This window comes from Centroberyx affinis, unplaced genomic scaffold, assembly GCF_046629955.1.
Source record: "Centroberyx affinis isolate AG114_WGS23_722 - 3 ecotype Tasmania unplaced genomic scaffold, CSIRO-AGI_Caff_v1 ptg003122l_1, whole genome shotgun sequence".
Taxonomy (NCBI): domain Eukaryota; kingdom Metazoa; phylum Chordata; class Actinopteri; order Beryciformes; family Berycidae; genus Centroberyx; species Centroberyx affinis.
Genome location: NW_027281185.1, coordinates 131067 through 151767, shown reverse-complemented (window position 1 = coordinate 151767; position 20701 = coordinate 131067). Strand labels below are relative to the sequence as shown.

General features: G+C 39.4%; 1 protein-coding gene across 1 annotated transcript; it reads right to left on the bottom strand.

Moving 5' to 3' along the window:
* Positions 1–1024: 1024 nt before the first annotated feature.
* On the bottom strand, positions 1025–20070 carry gys2 (glycogen synthase 2). Its single transcript, XM_071537763.1, has 16 exons — positions 19947–20070; positions 16032–16213; positions 14054–14245; positions 13378–13563; positions 11378–11522; positions 10203–10320; positions 9317–9437; positions 8872–8978; positions 8458–8517; positions 7895–7973; positions 5776–5889; positions 4637–4763; positions 3901–3996; positions 3506–3669; positions 2779–2859; positions 1025–1246 (listed from the first exon to the last, which is right to left on the bottom strand). Exons 1-16 carry the CDS (start codon positions 20068–20070, stop codon positions 1025–1027), a joined length of 2118 nt encoding a protein of 705 aa, XP_071393864.1.
* Between the last annotated feature and the right edge of the window lie 631 nt (positions 20071–20701).

The window sequence follows — 20701 nt, the reverse complement described above, 5'->3', positions numbered from 1 at the left end:
TTGATATATTTTCTGTCAAATTATAATGATCCAAAGGAAAATGAGGGTTGTAGAGGAAAGACATGATTTTTTTTCAGTGGTGAAACAGATTTTGCTCAAAGGAGAATCAGGCCATATACTGTAGATATTGCAAGAACTGCATTCTTACAAAAAATTGAATTTCAACAAAAATGGAATTAATTTTCAACAAATCTGTGTGTTTAGTTTGGTGGCAACACACATTCTCTGTCTCTGTTCAACACAACATATCGTTTTCATGTAACTCCAACTTTTGGGATTGTCATGTTTTAACTTCAACTAAATGATTACATTCTGCTTTATGGGTTGAAAAATAATCTACGACCCTTGGTTTTATGAAACTCTCTCAAACCCCATGGCATATCCATACAGATGAACAGTGGTCAAGCAAAAAACAAGGCTGATTTTCTTAGTTCCCAAAAAGTTTTCATTTTGGAGAAACAAGCTTTTCATCTAACAGTGGCGATATGTTAATAACAACATGTACTATGGATGAACACATATTGACATATATGTTGTCATATCTCAAATCAGTTCATCTTATCTTTGGCGAATAATAATCAGTGAAAATACACTTTCAAAAACTATAAGCTATTTTTGTCTTGTACACAAGCCTCAAAAATCTTCTGAAAAGGGATTTAAAAGACCACTTGATTCACAAAGTTACCAAATTCACTTGAGCATCATATTCAACTTGTTTCAAGGTCTTGTTTGGACTCAAAAGGACTCAAAATTGGCCTGTTTTGGGGTAAGATTTCATAGATACTAGGTCTCAAATCTGCAAAGGATTTTCAAGGCCTGTGGGAAGCCTGGATTCAGGTGATCTGGTGTGAAAAGGGGGTTTTCGCATGACCTGGCAGCAGTAGAAGTGGCAGTAGGTGTGTAATGGCAGTTGAGGGGGTGAGTATACTGCAGTGGAAAAAGTCCAATCCCCCTATCCAGTATATTTATGATAATCTGCTGCTTATTCTCTCAACACCCAGTAAAAGCAGCGGGTGACCGGGTCTCAGTTTCCCGACTCCCCCGGTTGCTTCTTCTTGCCCCCCGGCACGGCGCCCAGGTGGAAGGGAGCCTTGATGTTCATCCTGTCCCTCTCCGCCTCCTCGTCTTCATCGTAGGACTCGTCCTCATCCTCGTCTTCCGCGTCGCTGTGGTGCGGGGTGGAGTGGAGCGAGGCCGAGGGGGAGGGGGGCACCGAGTACGGCCGGGGGTAACGGAAACCCTCTGTCTGCGGAGGTGGAGGAGTCAGAGTTATTGGTGTGTGTGTGTGAGTGTGTGTGTGTGTGTGTGTGTGTGTGTACTACAGAAGAGGGTTAAGACACATGTGAAAAATGTATTGGAGTTCTGAGATTAATCTCGGAAAAGTCATAATTCTGAGTTTAAAGTCAGACTTCTGAGAAAAAAAGTCAGAATTCCGAGATTAAAGTCAGAATTCTAAATTAGAATTCTGTATGTTCTAAATTAGAATTCTGAGTTTAAAGTCAAAATTCCGAGATTAAAGTCAGAATTCTAAATTAGAATTCTGTATGTTCTAAATTAGAATTCTGAGTTTAAAGTCAGAATTTCGAGATTAAAGTCAGAATTCCGAGTAAAAAGTCATTTATTCTGAGATTCTGATATTGTTCTTACAATTCTGACTCTAATCTCAGAATTCTGATTTTGTTCTCAGAATTCTGAGATTAATCTCAGAACTGAAATACCTTTTTCACATGTGGCCCTAATCCTCTTCTGTAGTGTACCACAGATACAGGAGAGTAAATACACACAGAGAAAAGCTGAATAAAATGGGAGAGAGACTTAGTTAACCAGAGGAAGGCCAAAGTGAGTGAATGGGAGGGAAAGAGAGAGTGTTTCATCCCAGTAATACCACAGGGATCGGCACCAGCAGACTCCAACATGATGTCTTGTCATTCATCCAAATGTTAGGCTGTCAATTAAAGCCTGGCAAATGTGGGTCAGATTCAACAGTATCCACTCTGTCTGTCAGTCAGCAGATGATAGAGCTTCTCATGTGCTTCTCCTGGAAGATGTGTGGTTAAAAGGAAGGCTGTGTTACGTGATTCAAGTTCTCAGGGAACAGAGAAACTTACCAGATACTGTATGTTTCAAAATGGTGATTAACAACTCCTGAGGCTATTGAGAAATTGTGCTCAGCAGGTAAAAAGTGAGTAAAGTTGTCTGGATTCTCACTTTTTGTTTTCAGTAAAAGCTCTTGGGTAAAGTGTTTTGTGAATTCAATGCGACCCAACATGGAAAAACAGGCACATTGTACTTTCTAGGAGATAGTTTTCTGTGTATTTCATAGATTACTGATCTTTGCATTCAGAGCTTTACAATGATGAATTACATAATAGGGGGCAATTTTGTTAATTAGAAACTGTTAATTACTGAATGAAAAACCTGGACTTTGGTCAAACTTTTTCTGATGTAAAATGGGTCTTCTGTAAAGCTAAAACAGCCTGGGTTCATGGCGTTTTGAGACATATGATATGAAATGTATTACTATTATCGATTCTACTATTCCCACTGTTATATATAGGGTGAGGTTAGAAGCACTTCTACTTCTGGTTTTGGGTTTTGTTTTTTTGTTCCTTTTATTTCACAGCACTTTCTAACTTTAAGAAAAGTGCAAAAATACATCTTTCTTTCTTTCTTTCTTTCTTTGATTGCTTGCTTGTTTCATTCATTCATTAAGTCAGTCATTCATTCATTCATTCATTCTTTTTCTTATTCTCTTATTTTTGTGATGTGTTTTCTCACCTTCATAGGGGCCATGGGGTCCATCTTGAACTTGTCAGGGAAAGCTCTGCTGAGAGCGAGGTGGCGAGCGTGAATGTAGAACTGTCAACCACAAGTCAGCAGAGAGATACATGTGTTGAGTATGTAGTATGAGTTTTCATTTCTTTTTTTTTAGATTGAAAGGCATTTGAGCTTCATAATACACACTGGAGAGTGATAGGAGAGATGGATTACAGAGAAAGGGGATCATTTGATTTCTTGCACTTCCTGCACTGATCAACAGGACTAAAACTTTCTCTTTTTTTATTTTTGAATGTACGGATGTAAACCATTGTAGGAGTCCCACTTTTATGCATTGTATCCAACAATTAATTGCTGCTACACTATTTCTGCATCTCTAAGAGTAAACGGTGTGTAAAATTTTCAGCTATCAGAAGGTGCAAGAAATGACCTGGAAATCAACTGATGAGAAGACACAAGTTTCAAGTGTGTCTGTTACAGTATGCCTTCTTTATAACATTTGAAAAAGAATAGGCTGCAATGGCCAATGGAGGATAGATGCAATTTATTATATTATATATTTATTATATTTAGAATCTACATATAGGCATCATTATATCCCAAACCCACTGTGTGTCCCTGCTGGCCAGGGTTTGAATCTCCTACACTCTCCTTCACATATTCTGCATCCCTCTCAGTCCCAATAAAGAAAGCATTGTGTATTAGCGCTGATGCAGCAGATACAGACCCGCCCCAGGTATCTCCAGTCCAGCAGGTCAGACAGCCTCTCGGTCCGGTTCCTCTGGATGATGCGCTGGCGCCGAGACTGCTGGCAGAACCCGAACATGAACTGGGTCAGCTGGTTACACGACTCATCGGCCGAGCGGAAACGCCGGTCCACGATGTAAATACCTAAGAGAGATGGGAGGGGAAGACGGGCAGAGGAGGAGAGGAGAGGATACACACACAGTCACTGATGATCAATGTGAGCACAAATACTGTATGTGGACATTGTTTCTTCCCCCGAAGTTAAAGAGGTCTAGCATTTGCAGAGCTCAAAGATGAGGTAGTAATAGTATTGATCAAGAGAGGAGCGTGTGTGTGTGTGTGTGTGTGTGTGTGTGTGTGTGTGTGTGTCCGTACCATAGGCAGCAGGGTCTGAGACGTGCTCCTCCATGAAGCAGCCGAACCCTGAGAGGTTGGTGGTCACACTGGGAATGCCCATCACAGTACATTCACCTGAGGGAGCATAGTGCAAAAATAATCCACAGGTCAAAAAAAGGATACAGTGTGTGTGTATGTGTGTGGATGATTCTAAAGGGCTTTCAGGTGACAACACACCCTCTGGCGGCCATATTGGAGGTCTTTTTGTGTTTAGATAATGTCAGCTAGCAAATGACAGTCTCTAGTCAGCTAAACATCACTTGTCTTGTTGTAAACACATCTGAATTGCACCCTAGCTAATGTAGCTAGTAGAAGCTAGCCTTAGAGGCCTGTGAGTTAGCTAACAAAGCCAAACAAAAACCCCAATGAAACTGTTTGTTTAGGCAAACTGAGCTAGCAAAAGACAGTTTCCTGTGTCACATTGATAAATATTGATAAATTCGGAAATAAATCTACCTTATCAGACTATTCACTTTTACTTAAAACACAACAATCTCTTCCAGGTTGCCTCTTGTCCTGTTGTTACGTATTTAGCCATTATTTTAGCACAGACAATTCTCCAGTGGACTGCCATCATGGCAGCAGATGTGGCTGCTAAGAGATTTGTGATGCAACTGCATTGAGGAACATGAAGCATTTGTGTGTGTATGTGTAGCCTATGTGTGTGTGTGTATGTGTGTGTGTGTGCTTGTATTTGCATATTTGTGTGTGCTACCTGGTGTGTATCCCCATGGTTCATAGTAGGAGGGGAACACTCCAAGGTTGCAGCCGCGGACAAACTCCTCATAGTCCATAGGCAGCAGGGGGCTGGTGGAGGACAGGAACTCAGGGTGGAAGATAATCTGGGGAGGAGATGGGGAGACGCTGTCAGAGACTGTTATGGGGAAAGCCAATGTATCTCAAAATGCCATGATATCTGGCAGGCACGTTTTATTTGTTGAACCGGTTTTGGCTCACTATCAGTCTTCCAGCACTCAAAATAACTCGTTTTTGAAGTCACAGTACGATATGTGGTTTCTTAAAGGAATTCATGTGTCCCCTGTTCGCTCCGGTGCTCCATGCTAACTCTTTAGCATACACTATGTTGACTGATAGTAGGCGACTAGCAGTATCTCAGAAGTGAGAAAATGAGAACTTGTACCAGCTCTAACACTAAGTTGAAAGTAATTTTAAATAATAAGCAGCTAAGTCTGGCAGTGGTAAAAATTTACATGAAATATTAAATAAAAATAACAAACTACCAGGGACTACTTTCCCCATTACAGCTAACAATCACTACACAGTGGATGAATATGTTGTTGCTCACCTGAAATAGATCCAAAAATAAACTGTGGCTACATCATGTATATTGAGCTAATGATATTTTAATTTCTAAAATATATGTATGCATTTGTAGGCCATACAAGGAATCCATTAACAACTTTTTATTACTAAAAGGTCAGTCCTCTTGCTTTGGATAAAACTAATCGTCTATCCCTCAACATGTATGCTAAAGTGCAAACAATCTCTCCAAGACACATGATTTTGGTGTTTTCATCACTTAATGGGTAAGTTCACCAACAGGCCAATCTCTCAAAAACACTCTGTATTCTTTTAACATTAAAGTGACTCACTGAATATGTTAATAAAATGGTATTCAGGTGGAGATTTGATTCTCTGCTTTGAGGTATGAAAACAACCATAAAATCTATCTACATTTTCAGGTGAAATGTAAATAACACTTTTGTTTTATTCTAACTACACTGTGCTCTAAGTTCTTCGTCTAAGTTCTTGTTGTTCCTCACCAGGAGACTCACGACTGAGAGATTCACAAATAGTGACTACAGAAGTATTTAGAGAGAAACAGGGGCCAACCTTGACACGGTCGTTCCTGGAGTTGAAGAGGCCGACGCGTCGAACGTTGGCCAGGATGGGGTCCGTCGAGTCATCCAGCATGTTGTGAGTGGTCACTGGAGGAAGGCTGTGTCTCTGCAGCAGTGTGTGTGTTTGTGTGTGTGTGTGTGTGTGTGTGTGTGTGTGTGTGCAAAAAGGGCAGGTATGAGCAAGTATGTGTATGTATATGTATAAAAAAGGGAGAATATAGAAATAGAGAGACATATAGAGAGACAGGTCAGTTTGATTTGTGGTCTGTGTTAGTACAGTGGTAGGGACTGTGGAAGCCCCCCCTCACACACACACACACACACACACACACACACACACACACACACACACTGCATCTATCCTGCATTAGTGTGTACAGTTGCAGCTGTTGTACCGCATAAACCCCTGCATAAACACACGTGCGTGAAGCAGTGAAGCTGACGAAAAACAACATAATGAGTGTTTGAGTCACTGATCCGTGACTAGTAACCTTTTAGAGTAGGATTCTGAGGTATTGATCAGCAGAGCAATATCTAACCCATGGGCTAATGATATCTGATTACCTTCTCACACCACAACAGAATATATAGATAATAGCTTTGTTACAGTAGATGGATTTGGAGAATGTCAGGCACGCTTGATTCAACTCACCAGACATGTGACCACCAGAAAACATTGGACAAAACTTGCTAGATAAGGCAAACCAAAATTTTCAAATATTTGAACTATATTAAACTATTGCAGTATTATGCCAATATCTGGTTTCACATGATAGTGTCCTTATTCTAGTCTCTAGGGAATTCAGACCTTGCTTCATCTTTAGAGGAGAATCCTCTGGTCACAGTGTAAGGAAGAGCAACTTTGCAGAGCGATAGTAATTCTCATGAAACTCTCAAGGCTGTAATGGAAAATGGGGGTGGGGGGTGGGATGGGGGGGGATGAGTGGGTGTACAAATGAAAAATTACAAAGACAGAAATAATCACAACAGCGTTTCCTCCAATCACCAATCAGGGCCGGTCTCTATTCTATCACTTGTAGTCAATATCCCTCGCACTCTTATTTCCGACCTCTGAAATATCGACGTTGACATAAATTCATTTAATTGAGAAAGGCCTTTTTATTGGCCTTTTTGCTTGTAAGACTCCTATTACACGCCGAGGGAATACATCACCGCAACACGCCTAGTCTATTGACCCGCGGTTTGGTGTTGGGGAAGGTAATTAACTCACTGCTCTGACGTTCATTCATGCTTTTAGCTCAAGGGAATCCCCCCCATGGTCCCTTCGTAATTTATCACCACCGAGGGCCATATAGCTCCCATTGATCGCTGCTGGGGAAATGCCTTATCCATTCATAAAAATAGAGCCTAGTATATGAGAGTGTGTTCCGGGAGATTCATCTTCCTCAGCATTTTGGGATGTTTTTTACTCTTTTTTTTTTTTACACAGAACCGCTGACCTGCACATATTCCAAAAAAAGAACATAAACTGTCTTGCACAATTTTGTTTGGCTTGAGAGTTTTTGAGGGTAAAATTGTCTGGTGTCATCATCATGAAGTGTCTTTAATCTGGTTACTGAGGTGTTTTAAAGTAATAATCCGCAACTTTTTCATGTAAATAATTGTCTGTTTTGCTACTTTCTAGCACCGATTGATACAATAGTGATTCAATTCATTCCCAGTTCATGAAACTTTTACATTTGATGCTCTAAACACCTTTCCTTTCCTAAATCCCTTTACATGTGTCATCCCCAGACTAGACTTAGGTTGGGACATGGTGGGTTGAACAAGGCTCTGTGTATTATTGGGAAACATCCAGTAGGACTATATGAAGAAGATGGAGAAAATGCAGAGGGGAGCGAGAAATTATGGAGACAAGAAGTCACATGCTGGAGAGAAGCGATTTACAATTAAAGGAATTTCAAAACTAGCAGATCATGGAAGAAGATGTAGGGTCACATTTGACTCTTTGAGGGAGCCAGGTCTATTCAAGAGGGTGTCGGTTATAGAGAGATGGATCATGATTTTGTAGACAGTAGATGGCGGTAATGCAACATAATATGGGTGCCAATAGAAGATATTCAATAGAAGAAGAAAAACGGGTCTGGTACCTGAGTGGCGAAGATGGCTCTCTTCATCATGGTGAAGTCGTCCCGGTCCAGAATGGTGTTCATATCAGGAATTTCCCCTCTGTGGACGGGGCAAACAACAAAACACGTTCTTTATTTGTTTGTATTTCTTTTTTATCTTATTTTTTATTGTTATGTTTTATTACTGTGTTTGTTGTTTTATGTTTTATTGCTTATTTTATATATTGTTTTATTATTGTGCTATTTGTTCTTAGTGTTTTTATGATTAACACCTCATGATTCCTGTTGTTTGCTTTTACCCTGTAAAGCACTTTGTAAGCCCTGTTTTGGAAAGGTGCTATATAAATAAAGTTTATTATTATTATTATTATATTATTATGTTTGCATGCAGGCTGCTATTCATTTATCTATGCTGTCTGACAGAACAGGGAACATCAAATCAGTTAAAAACTAGAGTTCACATAAACTGCATTTTTATGTCGAGACTATTTCTCTCTAAGTGTTTTCTAAAAAGGCATCTGGGTTTTCTGGGTATGTCTGGATAGTAATATAATATGACAGTGATATTTACTCAGTTTACTTACTTTAACAAAGCTTCATACAGCTTCTTTCCAAACTTCTCCTTCACAGTGTGAGCCGTGTCCCTGTGAGTGACAGAGGGAAAAAACGCCTCAGAAATGAACTAATGGGCCTGTGTCCGACCAGACACCACTTAATGATCAATTTAATGAACACCACTGGTGTTCATTAAATGTATCACACTGATATTCAAATAGAAAATGTAGGTGGCCATGATGAATATGGAGTGCGCTGTGAAATTGTCAGTGTTAATGGTCTAATGGTTAGAGAGACCATCCTGTAAACAGAGGGGTGTCAGCTAAAAACCTCAAATATGTAACATGTAAAACATGTAAAATGTGCATATACGGTATATATAACCTATATATCATCTAATTGTGTTGGCATTGGGCTGTTGTGTAAACCAGGGTGTGGCATACCAGAGCTGTTTGCGTATCGCCTGCCCCTTCAGTGACTCCACATTAAAGTTGTTGGTTTGAGCCGGCATGATGAAGAAAACCACCACTGTCACATCGTTTCTATGGACCTGCGGAAAGAGAGGGGTATGAAGGAGAGAGAAAACAAAAAAAGAGAGGAAAGATACCAGTATTTGCCAGTAGGAAGGTGTAGAGTGTGCCAACTATTATTTTCCCTTTAGTAGGTTTTAATTCTCTACAGGTTTCTGGATTATGTCTCGTAAATTTATGTAGATTTTGTTACATTTCATAAGCAAAGAGTGAAATTTGACAAATACATCTTGACGTCACTTGACATCAGCCTTGTCTTATTTCTCTTTTGAAGCATGACACATTTGAGGCCTTCAGTAGAAAGCCATCAGCGCGGCAGCTAGCGGTTTATCGTCCATGTGAAACCGAAGGACCGTACCCTCAGCAGGTAGTTAAGTCTGGACAGAGACTCCAGGAAAATATCCGCTCCCTTGTTAGAGAACTCGTAGCGTCCAGCGATGAAGAAGTAAAGGGTTTTCTCCAGGTTGAAGTCCAGGTGGCTGCCAGGAGGATAAGATACGAGAATGGGTGTTAAAGGGGAATACCGCTCAAATTAAAGATTCATACAAGTCATTTCTATGGTGTAGGGCATTCCAGACAACATGTGCATGCAAGCAACTCTCTTTCAAATCCAGAAACCAGAGAAGTAAGACTTGATGTCTTCAAGCTGGAAAATTAATGCTTATCCCATGTCGATCTGTATCTAGTCTGTCATGTTATCTGCTATATTGAAGATAGAGACACTAGGGTATATATTGACCAATATACACTGGGTCGATATTGGCCTTTTATTTAATACTGGATGTCAGCCAGTCATGCCATCCACTTCCGATATGATGGAGGTTTCTCTCTGACCACAGCTACATAAAAACAGTCTGTAAAACCTGACATGAAACTGTATTTTCTTTACACATTTTACTTCACATCTTATTAGTTTCATTGTTAAATTACTGTTTTTATAAATTAAATGTACTTAAATTGGTTTGATGTATCCCAGAGTTTACCCTACCATTGAATAGGAATACTTGTAATTTTTTGGCATGGAAATGGTCAAACATAGATATTGAATATTGGCACAAAATATCAGCTATCAGTGACTTCAGTCTATAAGTATCGGTATCAGCCTTCAAAGACCCATATTGGTCAAACTCTAGTAAACAAGCCTGCTTTTGATGACATTATAAGATGGAGTGAATTGCCTCCTGTGTTTGAGAAAAGTGTAAACTACATGTAGATGAGTACCAGAGGTAATAAGCCCCACCCACCCATAGAAGTGTCCTCTGACAAACTCCTGGATGCGGGCCTTGCTGGTGGAGTGCAGGTTCTGAAACTCATGCATGGCCGAGAACTTCTTCACGTTCAGCCCATTCGGGGTTATCACATCTGCACCATCAACACAGAAACAGAGGAGTTTTAATGGCAGCAGATGAACAATTCGGCACAAACATTTGTCCTGTAAAGCAGTGATTCTCAAACTTTTTCATATCAAGGACGCCTAATTTAGTACACATTGGGGCCACAGACCTCCATTTGATGAGATTTTGTCTCTCAGACCCAAATCTGAGAATATTTCGATATGATTTTGTCAAGAAATTCCATGATGATGTGTATTGTAGGTAGAGAGATAACAGTGAAACTATGATCAAAATAGTCTTCTTCTACATTCTCTAATTGTGTTCACTGATGAAATTTAACAATTTATCAATTTGCTGGACCCCTGGTGGTCCCCAGACCTCACGTTGAGAACCACTGCTGTAAGGGATCTTTGATCTGAAGACAGGGTTTGCAGCAAAAACAAACAATAAAACCGCATAAAACCGCAATGAAACACCGAACAAATCACCAAAATATATACCATAGAGCAGGGTTGGGGACATTTGTGAATTGAATTGAAAATGCATGGTAAATTCCAATTCCAATTCCTGGAAATGGAATTGGAATTGGAATGTCACCCAGCTCTAAAGAAACAGAATTGGAATTTCATTAGAATGACAGGAAACACAATTGAAATCTATTGAATTCCATGAAATTCCACTTCTAAGAGAGTTTGTCTTGACTTGCTAAACATTATAAATTAAACATTATAAATCAACTAAAAGACAGGTAAACAAATCAAATACATTCAATCATAATGTATGGATTACAATGACATGTTATCCATCAAATACCACCTGAAAGGTCCCTTTAACATTTTCTGATATTCAGTATTGATAATATATATAAAACTATGTGTAATCTCAGATATATGATAAGAAAAAACAAAAAAACTTTCACAGAATTGAATTAAATTCAGTTCCCTGTAGGTGTTTTCAAATTCCAATTTCAATTCCAATTTCTCTGTTGAATCAGAATTGATCAGTTAATTCATAAATTGACCCCGACACATACATTTTGTGAGGACAATCGCATGCTGAGGTGCAGCAGTGAAAGCCTTCCCCACCTGGCTTCCTGTGCAGCATGTGGTTGGCCTCCACAGCGGTGATCTGGGACACGGTGGTGAAGACGTGAGCGCAGTGGACGGCCGCTCTCTCCAGGCAGTAGCGATGGTAGATCTGCCTCTCGCCCGCTTCCTTGTCGATGTTGAACTGCAACATACAGAGAGGCTAAAGGTGTAAGAGTTAATGATTTCATTGATTCAGATTTTTCATGTGTGTGTCTAACCTATATGAGTAAAATGGATTGCTGAAGTAGGAAATACATACTGTTGAAGAAAGAAAATTAAATGAAAATGCAAATGGACAAACCAACCATCAGTTTGTAAAGTAAAACTATGTTACGTAGTCTAAAATTAGAGTGATCTATGGTTTTTGAAGGCCGATACCATGATATTTTTAAATTGAAGTCACCAACAGCCAATATTTTATTTTCTGCTGATATTAATTGAAATTTAACCATTTTCATGCCTGTATTCAGTGTTTCCCCCAGAACTGTATTCTTGTCAGGGTGGAAAAGCCTCTGAAACAGCATTTAGAGCATCATGGGACACTAAAACTCTCCACTTTAAGCTCAGCAGCTCTTTACAGTAAGACAGGGTGACTCATCCCACCTATTCAGCAGTAGGGGAAACTCTGGCATACATCAGGCCTTTAAATGAAGAACTAAACAAACAAACATTTAAATGAATAAAGAAAGAAAAGAAAGAAAGACAGAAATAAAACAATTTTATTTTACAGCCTGTTTTCATGTGGCTGTGGTCAGGAAGGCACCTCCATCTTATCGGAGACGGACAACATGACAGACTAATATGATATCTAATATTTAATTAAAGGCCAATATTGATCTAACTCTACCATAGTCTATTCATAAAGTATCTGCAATCTGATTTCAATGTTATTTTACAGTATCAGTAATGGATTCTAGTTATTTGTAAGAAGGTAAATGGTTGTAATCCCGGTACATGTCAATCAACGCTACCCAACCCTAACTAGTCAACAAAGCTAAAAATGCATATGATATAATATGATTTTGTAGATAAAATAGATTTCAAGTGCCTTCTGACTTCATGTTCGGGCTTCATGTTCAGAACACCTTCTTGTGTGAAAACCAAAGTCCGTCAATTATCCAGCCGGCGAGCGAGTGGCCTTTAGGTTCACGCTGACCTTTAGGTTGTGAGCAAAGGAGGTCCAATTACAAACATCAGTGGTCAAAGACTGACCCTTCCTGACGCTACACAACTTCGCTAATGATGCTCTAAGTAACTGTAAGAAGGCAGAAGCTTTTAATGTGAAAATGATTCTGAGGTTTGGTGTGTGTGTGTGTGTGTGTGTGTGTGTGTGTGTTTGTGTGTGTGCTGGAAACAGAGAGCGATAGGGAGTGAGCATGTGTTTGTTTGTATATGTGTGTGTGTGTGTGTGTGTGTGTGTGTGTGTGTGTGTGTGTGTGTGTGTGTCTTTTTCACATGTTTGTGTGTGTATCCAGAATAATGCTGTCATCACATGGAAACCTTGTACCTCTGATTTTGGTGATTTTCATGTTTTCACCTCAGTTGGGTTGAGAAAATTCTTCGAAATGAATTTTTTGATGAATGTATCTTTATTTGAGAATGTATGAATGTATATGAGTATATGTGTGTGTCTGTGTTATGAATGTACAGTATGTTAGGTGCCTGAGCTTTTGTATTGTATTGTTTGTTGGTTTGTTTAAAAGAAGCATGTGGAATGTCACTACTTTACTGTATGAAGATGATGCTTCACAATAAAAACATTTGAAACAAAAACATTTTTCCACCTCTTGGGCTGATGAAAACCTTTCAAAACTAATTGGATAAACTCAAAAATGCATTGTCACCAAGCTAAAAACTAGGCTTTTTATTCGCTCCTGAAAAGTTGACACTTAAACGATACGAGGTTTTGACAGCAACGATACATATGCAAGTGTGTCTACGCATCAAACGTCCCGTCCAGAAACCCCTCCCTCACACACACACACACACACACACACCTTGTCCAGGTTGTTGTAGAAGTCGACACTCCCGGCGCAGAGGTATCGGCCCAGCAGGGTGGCGTGGGTGGTGAACACCGTTGCCATGGGAATCTTCCGGGAGCGGGAGAGGATGAGTCCGGCTCCGGCCTGCCACTCGTGGAAGTGGGCGATGACATTGGGCTTGTCTCCGAGTTGGTCTGTTAACTGGGAACCAAACAGATGAGGCAGCTTGAGCAGAAGTTGGAAATTTCCTGTGATTACATCAGTTCACGTTATACTGAATTGTTAAAGCTGCACTAGGCAATTTTTTACATAAGATCTTGCCTATGTGTAGCTTTAATGTGTCTCCAAGGCTTGTTTACATTTGCGTTCCTTCTACTGAAGTTTAGATAAAACTATTACACAGAACTTATTTAATCAGGTTATTTGGGTTATAATTCCTTCAAAGGTGACAATACAGTACATCATTTTCCAAAGCTTCTCCCGGCTTGGAAAACAGTTTTCAAATTCCAGGACTTTTCCATGACCACAGAAACCCACTGAGCATGTACGAGCATCAGTGTTGGGTAGCTGATTCATTTAACAGGTATGGAATTTATTTGAAAGTGTCAAATGGTGCAAAACCTTTGGCATAAATTGTTGTCAAACTTTACATCCAGCCTATTAAAACATAACAGAGTGAAAGTGAACCGACCTCTTTGAAGAACCAGGCGATCAGCGAGCCGAGGATGAGCGAGTCGTTGGCCTCCCGGTCGTGGAAGGGCAGGCCGATGCTGCAGGTGTCCCACAGGTCGCCCTTCCAGCGGTCCAGGTTCCAGGCTGCTGAACCGATGTCAAACAGGATCACATAGGGGCTGCCTTCAATCAGCCAGCGGCCAAAATGAACCTGCAACACAACATTGACACATACAACCCACTCAGTGAAGAAATAAGAACATTTTATCTAATTTTATCTAATAATTTTGGCAGATCTGTACACTTTCAAATTCCAATATGCTGAATACATACCAATTTATTGAATACATAAATGCAAAAAAATAGACCCAATATATGCAGCTCAAACAGGCATAACGTTATAGGCCCTTGACTTGGTAATGTTGTACATTTTATAGCTGGTGCTTTTATCCAGAGCGAACAAGTGGGGGAGCACATTGCAAAAAACATCCATCTTAACGAGTCATTTAGTCTCATATTCAGCCATCAAATCTTATTTTTCTTAAACCAAGAGAAAAATTCTGCCACTGAGGTGAGGTAACTCCACTTGCTTCCAATGCAGTTTTGCATAATCTTCTGGAAATGCGCGTCAATATCTTGAAACAAGTCAGAATAAGGCACTCAATCACGAAAATGACAATTGATTTTACTAAATTCTTAAAACAAGTTCATTTGCATTGGAAACAAGTGAAATTATCTATCCCCATTGGCAGATTTTTTCACTTACTTTAAGAAAATTACGATTTTAGGAGTCAATAATACACTTATTAAGCTGCTGACCTGTGGCCTTTCCTTTACAGGCCAGTGGTTTTCAATCGTGTCATCATGGGACCCGAGAGTCTGCAGGTTTTCATTCCAACCAAACACTACAGCAGCTGATTTTACTGATTGGTTCCTCCTGTCTGGCTGCAGGTGTGTTAATCAGTGAAATCAGCTGCTGTAGTGTTTTGTTGGAATGAAAACCTGCAGACTGTGATTGACTGAAAACTGCACTAGGCCACTCTGCTGCCCATAACCCATAGATGGTGCATGTCTACCATCTTGTGGCTGTATTGGACTATATGTTACTTCCATCAGTGTACGTACGCCATCTAGTGAGCAACGAGCATTACACAAATGGTTGTACCATCTCTTTTATATTGCTTATACTGGCCTAGTAAATAAAAATCAGCAAAGTGAGAGAATACAGTTCAGTATACAGTCAGCAGCCAAAGTGTTGGGATGAATGAAATTCATTCTTATTGCTGTAAACCCATGAACTCATTTCTCATCACAAGATCAATATGAGACAAAAGTATAGATGATCAGATATTGAGTCTGTTTATTATCATTATTAGTATTTTTAGTAGTAGCAGTATTATTATTATCATTAGTAGTAGCAGCAGTAATAGCAGCATTATTAGTAGTAGTAGTAACATCAGTAATAGTGGTAGTAGTATTTCCATTAGTAGCAGTATTATTACTAGTAGTAGTAGTAGTACTTGTAGTAGTAGTAGCTGTACAAGTAGTGGTATTGTTGTTGGTGTTGTTTTATTAAGAATGAATCAAAGAACATTTTAATATTTACAATTTTTCATGCTCATTTGATATTAATGAGGACTGACTGCTATAAATGACATTTTGCTAACATATTTTAATAAAATACCACATATATTCACCAATACTTGATGCTCACTAGTTCATTCATATTTGTATTCATATTCTTAAAAGTCAAGTGGTATGGCTGACACACTCACACACACATATACTCAAGTACATACACACTTACCTCCATCATTGTTAAGATTATAGGAGCTCACAGACAGACAGACACACACTCTTTCTCCTCTCTCTCTCTCTCTCTCTCTCTGTCTCTGTCTCTCTGTCTCTGTCTCTCTCTCTCTCTCTCTCTCTCTCTCTCTCTCTCTCTCTCTCTCTCTCTCTCACACACACACACACACACACACACACTCACACACCTGACAGCCATTGTTGATGAGGGCGTCCATGGCCTTCCTGATGGCAGGGTTCGGGGGGTCACACCCCTCCACCTGGGTCTTGAAGTTGTGTTCGAAGTACGGCCCCATCATGCAGTAGTTCTCCCCCCATTCGTCCACTGTTATCTTGGCCTTAGTCTGGATCACGGTGTAGATTCCTCCGACTGCAGACAGAGCAACAGGAGACAGAAGATCTGAGCTGATAATGTGAAGATGGGTGAAACTGAGCGTAGAGAATCATCACAAAGTATAGAGTTCATTGTGCATGTTGAAATATAAAGACAGTAGCTGAAAATGTCTGTCTTCAACACTTTGTAGTTTAAGTGGGGCAGGTATTGTTTTACCAAGAGCTCAGTCCATGGGTCAGAATATATTCTTTCTGTTCATTAGCATATCATCACTATGAAACCAAACCCTTTAATTTTATCCCTGAAATGTCCTTAATTTCTCAATTACATAAACATTAATTATCCATAAACAATAACAGTAAGGTTAGTAAAGTAAGGTTAGTATCATGTGTTTTTAAAGGATTTATTCATGGGTTGATTCATGGAGACACTAGTAATTAAGGGTTTTTTTTATGCCTTTTGTGCAGGTTTACAGGGTTATTAATGAGTTATTAATGAAAAGTTCCAGTCTCCCTGAATTTTTCATTATATTAGAAAGTAAAGGAATCAAGATTAAGGTTTTTTTAAGGGGGTTTCGATGGGGTCTCCTCCATTAATAACTTCTTTAATTAATTTTAAGGAGATTTTGCATGAATTAAGGGGTGAATTCATGTAAGTTCATGAAAATGTAAGGTTATTTTAAGGGATTACTGGTTCGTAGAGCATGTTCACGCATTGTAGTGCTTCTACGTTCCTGACTTTCTGAATTTACAAAGATCAAAGGAAGGCATGGTGTTTGACTTTTGGCCCCCTGTCTACAACACACTCCCACCACAGGTCGAGATGGCTGACAACTACAAAGAGCCGGGGACGATAATCAATGACGAGCTGAACTTTGACATCAACAGGGAGAGACAATCTGGAAAAATGGGCACTGCCAGTGACGGTTTCTTCTCCGTAAGATGAATGGCTGACAGATCAACAAGAGCAGGACGTCTCTTTTTCTTTACAGATCTTTTACAGAGTCCATTTTAAATTTTCTGTGCAACTGCTGATTTGGAAATTTGAATGTAAGGAACAAAGTCTGAAGTCACATTGTGAAAACGTGCAACATCAGCCTCCCTCAACTATTTCACAAGTACATTTACATTCAAGTCAGATCCATTTACTTCATCTGAGATCTCCCTTTATACCAATATTTTCCAACTACTGCAATCAAACCACAGACTCGCCAGGATTAAGACAAATAGTTTTAGGTGGTTATTTACACCCAGTGCAGTCTCTCTATTAACTTATGGGCTTGAATAGCTGGCTTTGGGTGTGTTTAATCAATCTTAGATATTATTTTAGCCATATGCAAATAAGAAAAAACAGGGGCAGGGCTTCCTTGAATGCAAAAAAATCACTTTAATAGAAGTAACAGTTCAGGTATGAATGCCTTAACATGTGAATACAATTACTTCTATTAAAGTGACATGCTTTGCTTTTGTTCTCGAGTTTGGAAGATGTGCCACCTCTGTTCATGTGGACACAAATACTTCTATTAAAGTGGGGTTTTTTTTTGCATGCATGGCAACCCTGCCCCTGTTTTTTCTTGTTTGCTCTGCCATTTTTGGGCTCCTATTCTTTCCAAACCACCTTTGATTCATATGCAAATGTCATTTATTTTATTATTCAAATTTACTTCAGTACTTTCAACACTGTTTAAGTTAAGCCTGAATGCTCAAATGGATCTCCACTAAACATGAGGTTGGCATTTTGGTGTTTTGTGTAGCGTGTGATACTCTGCAGACCAAACAGAGACAGACAAGTGTTGCTATAATGTTGTAACCAACCGAAACACGTGTAAATGTTTCTGATGGTCTCACATTTGACCCCAAGAAGACAAATATTTATATGAAGGACTGTCAACAATCACAAAGCCCTATGTGACGTCTAAACCGCATCAGAGAACAGGAGTTATATAAGAGAAAACTGCAGAATGCCAGATAACCTCTGGACCGTTCAACCACAAGACAACCAGCATAAGAAAACCACAGACTCATAAACCATACAGTCTTACATTTACAAATGGCTGTTGAAATTCTCATTTTTCTGTTAAAATGTATAAAAGGACAGACTGCATTCACTGAACACGTAGCAGATTGTATCGGTACACCTGTTTGCAGGTGCTAATGAATAAAGTCAAAACTAAACTTTACAGGAAAGAAGGAAACCACTGCAACATTACAGGAAAGAAGTCATTAATTACTTGTGTTTTAGTCATTTAAATTTTGGTAAATTGAGGAGATAGGAGACACAGAATACTGTTTGATTAAAAAAAAACAATTCTCTTGCAAAAAGATACAGCCCCAAATTAAATCAGTGGTACTTTTTAAAGCATTCCAGATAACTTAAGCCCTTGGTTGACTTGGAGAGACTGGATCCTCTGCATTTTAGAGATAGTGAACAATGAACAGGATATGATTTATTTTCCAAACTTTTGGAATAGAACTTTTCACATATACATGAAAAAAGAAATCAGGATTATGGATTGAACACAAAGCAATCAGACATAATAAAGAGAAGGATGTGACTGACAGTTGGTGCCACACACTGGTTTCATGGTGAATAAAGCAATAATCAACTGTTACTGCTATGATTTTCATATTTTCCACAGGATCAAACTGTCAAGGCATCAAAATGTCATCAAATGTCATCAAAATGTCAAGGCACACAGGAAACGCCCTCTAAAATGCATTTATCTTGAAATAAAAAAAATCCTCAGCTGTTATTTCTCTTATTCCTTGTCCTTCTCTCTTACATGAGTTGCTCTAGATAACAGTTAAATCAGTTAAATGTCTGAAACAGTGTAATGCAGCCTGTTAATGTTTCTTCTTGTAACCCTGAGTTGCATTTTGTTCATTGCCAAACTCATGTGCTTGTTTTTCTGCTTTTACTTTTATTTTTGAAAGCATATGAGACTTAAGAAGCCAAAGTGATAGCTGCTCCACTTTCCAGATTCACTACTTATCTGCAGCTTAATATTTAACTCTTCAGACGGCGTCATACTGTCTTCACTCTCACTGTATTTCAATATTTGCTCTTTTAGGGGCAAAGATTCACAGTTTTACACAAAAATTACCAATATAGCCTAACTATCCAATGTTTTTTTACATGCCAAACTTTCAGTGTTCATGTAAAATGTCACATGTGATGCCGTTTTTGCCATATTTTATTACTATGCGGTATATGGAATGCATTTACTATTGTTATTATGCAATTCCTCAAAGTAAACATGCAGGGTTGCCTCCGGTCAACAGCCAGACCCTGAACTAATTCAGAGTTAGTTAATCGTTCCACTTCATTACGGCTGATTCTGATCTAGATACAAATGCAATCCACAGTGAGCAGCCTGTGTGTGTAATTAGCATGAAAATAGAGATATTTGCATGGTCAAAAATTAAGTAATAATTAGCAATAGTGATCATTTTAAGGGCCCAGCTGCAGTGAGACACCTCCTCATCTATATGGATGCATCAGTGATTGAAACATGTATTGCATTATCTTCAATAGATCTTTTAGTGCCATTATTTGTTGTATTATCATCAATACTCTGCTCTGTTCTTGTCTGTATCCTATTTTCTGCTGCTGCAATGACCCCAATTTATTTAAAGCTTCATCGATCTGTGATATGAATTTGTCTGGGAATCAAGCATCAAGCCTACACCGGTGGACTAATTCTGAAGCGTCAACACACTAGAGATAAATCATAGAGGAAACCTATAGCTTTTCTTTCCCCCAGACTGACCTTTGTTGGTGACCTCCCAGGCCACCTCGAACAGCAGCAGGTCGTCCACAGGCAGCTCGTCCTCCTCCCACTGGGGCAGCACGCCGCTCAGTGACGTCATGGACAAGGAACGGGAGAGCGGCATCTTGAGACGTCTGGGGGTCCGACACCGCGTGCAACCTGGAGCTCTGACAGGCTACTGAACCTTCACAGAGGCAGCCGGACAAGATAAAAAAAAAAAAAAAAAAAAAGACCAGGGAGGGGGAAGGACTTCCACCCCGCCTCCTGAGCCTGACCCCCGGCCAGCAGGAGGGGAAGTTTGCGTTCACCAGACTGGGGCCGCAGATGTCAAGGTGAAAGTTTTGGCAGAGCCGTTTGTGAGCACGTGTCGGGAAAACACATTGGTCAACTGAACTGAGGACATTGTTGCGAAATTTTGATGAATGAACGCAGGTCTGTCTATTTACCAGGACAAGAGGAAGCGTTCCCTAATGGGAGATATTCCTATAATATTCCCATTGGGAATTATTGTGTGTCTGTGGGGCTCAATAGTGAGTTTATAATGACCTTAATACACTGAATGATGTTTTTAATCTCCTATGGTATTACTAAAGTATTCCTATAATATTCCTATTGGGACTTATAGTGTGTCTGTGGTACTAAATAGTGAGTTTATAGTGACTTTATCATACTTCACTATCAATCCTATAGGGACAGTTTTGCTGTGATATGTGTGAAGTATTCTTCTAAAATGTATGATAAGATTAGTATTGTTC

Excerpts from the sequence above, each read along its gene's own strand:
- gys2 (XM_071537763.1), bottom strand. The coding sequence starts at position 20,070 with ATGCCGCTCTCCCGTTCCTTGTCCATGACGTCACTGAGCGGCGTGCTG. Across the intron at positions 7,974-8,457 it reads CTGTATGAAGCTTTGTTAAA|AGGGGAAATTCCTGATATGA; the intron begins GTAAGTAAACTG and ends CCCCGTCCACAG. Across the intron at positions 3,997-4,636 it reads ACCATGGGGATACACACCAG|GTGAATGTACTGTGATGGGC; the intron begins GTAGCACACACA and ends ATGCTCCCTCAG.